The 2071-nt window shown below is 39.1% G+C and overlaps 1 protein-coding gene across 1 annotated transcript; it reads left to right on the top strand.

Annotated features, from left to right (window-relative positions):
• Positions 1-286: 286 nt before the first annotated feature.
• Positions 287-715, top strand: LOC308503451 (galectin-10-like; the record flags this gene model as incomplete). The annotated part of the gene is made up of 1 exon (XM_081062734.1): positions 287-715. One exon carries the CDS (start codon positions 287-289, stop codon positions 713-715), a length of 429 nt encoding a protein of 142 aa, XP_080918860.1.
• Between the last annotated feature and the right edge of the window lie 1356 nt (positions 716-2071).

Below are 2071 nucleotides of genomic sequence, written 5' to 3'. Positions count from 1 at the left end.
AGGAGGGTTTAGCCAAATCAATAAATTTCCGCTATGCATTCCATCTCTCTGTCACCCACCTCAGCTGCCTAAAGTATAAGGCCCATGAGAACAGGGACCACCATTTCCTATCAACATAGTGCCCTGTGTATAGTAGGTTCTCAGTAAATATTAAGTGAATTATGTACATGTCACTTGAATAAATCTCTAGAAATGTGGATTTTAGTAATAAATATGGCATTTTAAGACGTTTTATGAGGACCAATCTAGACACAACTTAGAAAGGCTGCCCAGAGAAGACACAACAATGTCAGGACTAAAGGTCCCATATCAACACTGTCTGTCCTTGTCTCCTGGTTCTTCAGTGACCATCCATGGGAAACCTACCCTGTGTTTCAGCATGAACACAAAACTGCAGGTGGATTTCCACACTGGAAATGATGAGAACTCTGATATCGCCTTCCATTTCCTCGTGTACTTTGGCAATTGCATAGTGGTGAACAGCTGTGATTGTGGGAAGTGGAGATTCAAGGTGACAACCTCTGAAATGCCCTTTGAGAATGGCAAACTATTTAAACTGTGCATCTCAGTGCTACAAAATGAGTATCAGGTAATGGTAAATGACAAACACTGGTACAGCTTTCCCCATCGAGTCGACCCACAATCTGTGGAGATGATGCATGTGTGGAAAGATGTCTCCCTGACCTCAGTGTCTATCTGTGAGAGAGAGGGGTGACCAGACTCCCCAGTGTCAAAGAGATCCCTCATCTAAGTGACCATGTGATTTCCAGAGCTCACTAACAGAACGGGTTCTCCTCATTCTTCCCCCACGATCGGTCATTAAAACTCCTGAAAATTTAAAAAACAACAACAACGATGTTTTATGAGTAGAAGAACACTAATAAGCCACAGTAGACTACTTATTGAGATGACTTGAGTTTGTTTCACTATTTTGTTTTTCTCTCTGGCTCACTTGTCCTTTCATTGCAATTGCACTGTTCACATACATAAGGAAGGTTATATGTGGGAGGATATTATTCAGACTGAGGTCATGTTATTTCAGAATTAGATGCGGTTCACAAGACTAAAAGCTTCTTTGTTTGACACTCAGGCACTAGTCTAACTAGTTCTGTCATTTTTAGCAGAATATTTCTCTAATCTACTTATGTCCCAGTCTTCATAACAATAACCTGTGTGGGTTGAAAAAAAATATTTTTGCTCATTTTACACTATTAGCATTTGTTTTTGTCTTAAAAGATATGTAAGGGGGGGATGTTATGAAACTTTTTTTTCTACCACAGAATGAATATAACAATAGATGTCACTATCTACAAAGGACAACGCAGAATGAGAATTAAATCACAGAGTAATAAATATATGATAGATTTTTATTTTTAAAGGATGAAAGCATTTTTATGAACATTCCAACTTTACGTTTTTGACGTATGAAAGTATTTATATGTCCAGAGACTCATACACTTACATCTTCTAATTAGATTCAAATGTGTCTATTTTGAGGGGAAGAAATATCATTAAACAACTGTCGTTGTAAAGAAAATAGATGCTTGTTTATAGTGTTGCCACCCTAATCCAAGTATTCTATGTTAAAAACAAGTTGTTCACCAGCAAAGACATAGGAACATTTTTAGGTGGCTACAGGCATTCACCTTATTAGGCGTTTTCAAAGCCTAAATCTACATAAATCTTTGACTCTGACAACTATAACAAAGACTGGTAAGGCTGGGTAAGTGAGAGATACACTAATGTAACCCTTCATTTTATAACAAACAAAGAGCAGTGAGTTGTTAAGAAAATGGTTTTGGAATCAGGATCGGGGTGTGGGTGTCACAACTGTGGCACTGAGGACCTATGAGTCTTGGTCAAGTTCTTTAACCTATCCCTGTCAGCTTGCGAGGGGCTCAGACGGTCAATTAAGAAAGTGAGTCAAACTGAAAATAATAATCAAGTCTCTATTCACTTACTGTGACAGTGTGAGAGGCAAAAAATGACACTGGCTCCCATTTCCCCACGTGGAAGGGCAGCAGGTGGGGGTCGGATGGATCAGTGCAGATAGTTGTCTCACGGCAGAGGA

The sequence above is a fragment of the Rhinolophus hipposideros genome, assembly GCF_964194185.1.
Source record: "Rhinolophus hipposideros genome assembly, chromosome: 10".
NCBI lineage: Eukaryota > Metazoa > Chordata > Mammalia > Chiroptera > Rhinolophidae > Rhinolophus > Rhinolophus hipposideros.
This window is presented reverse-complemented; position numbering and strand designations above follow the sequence as displayed.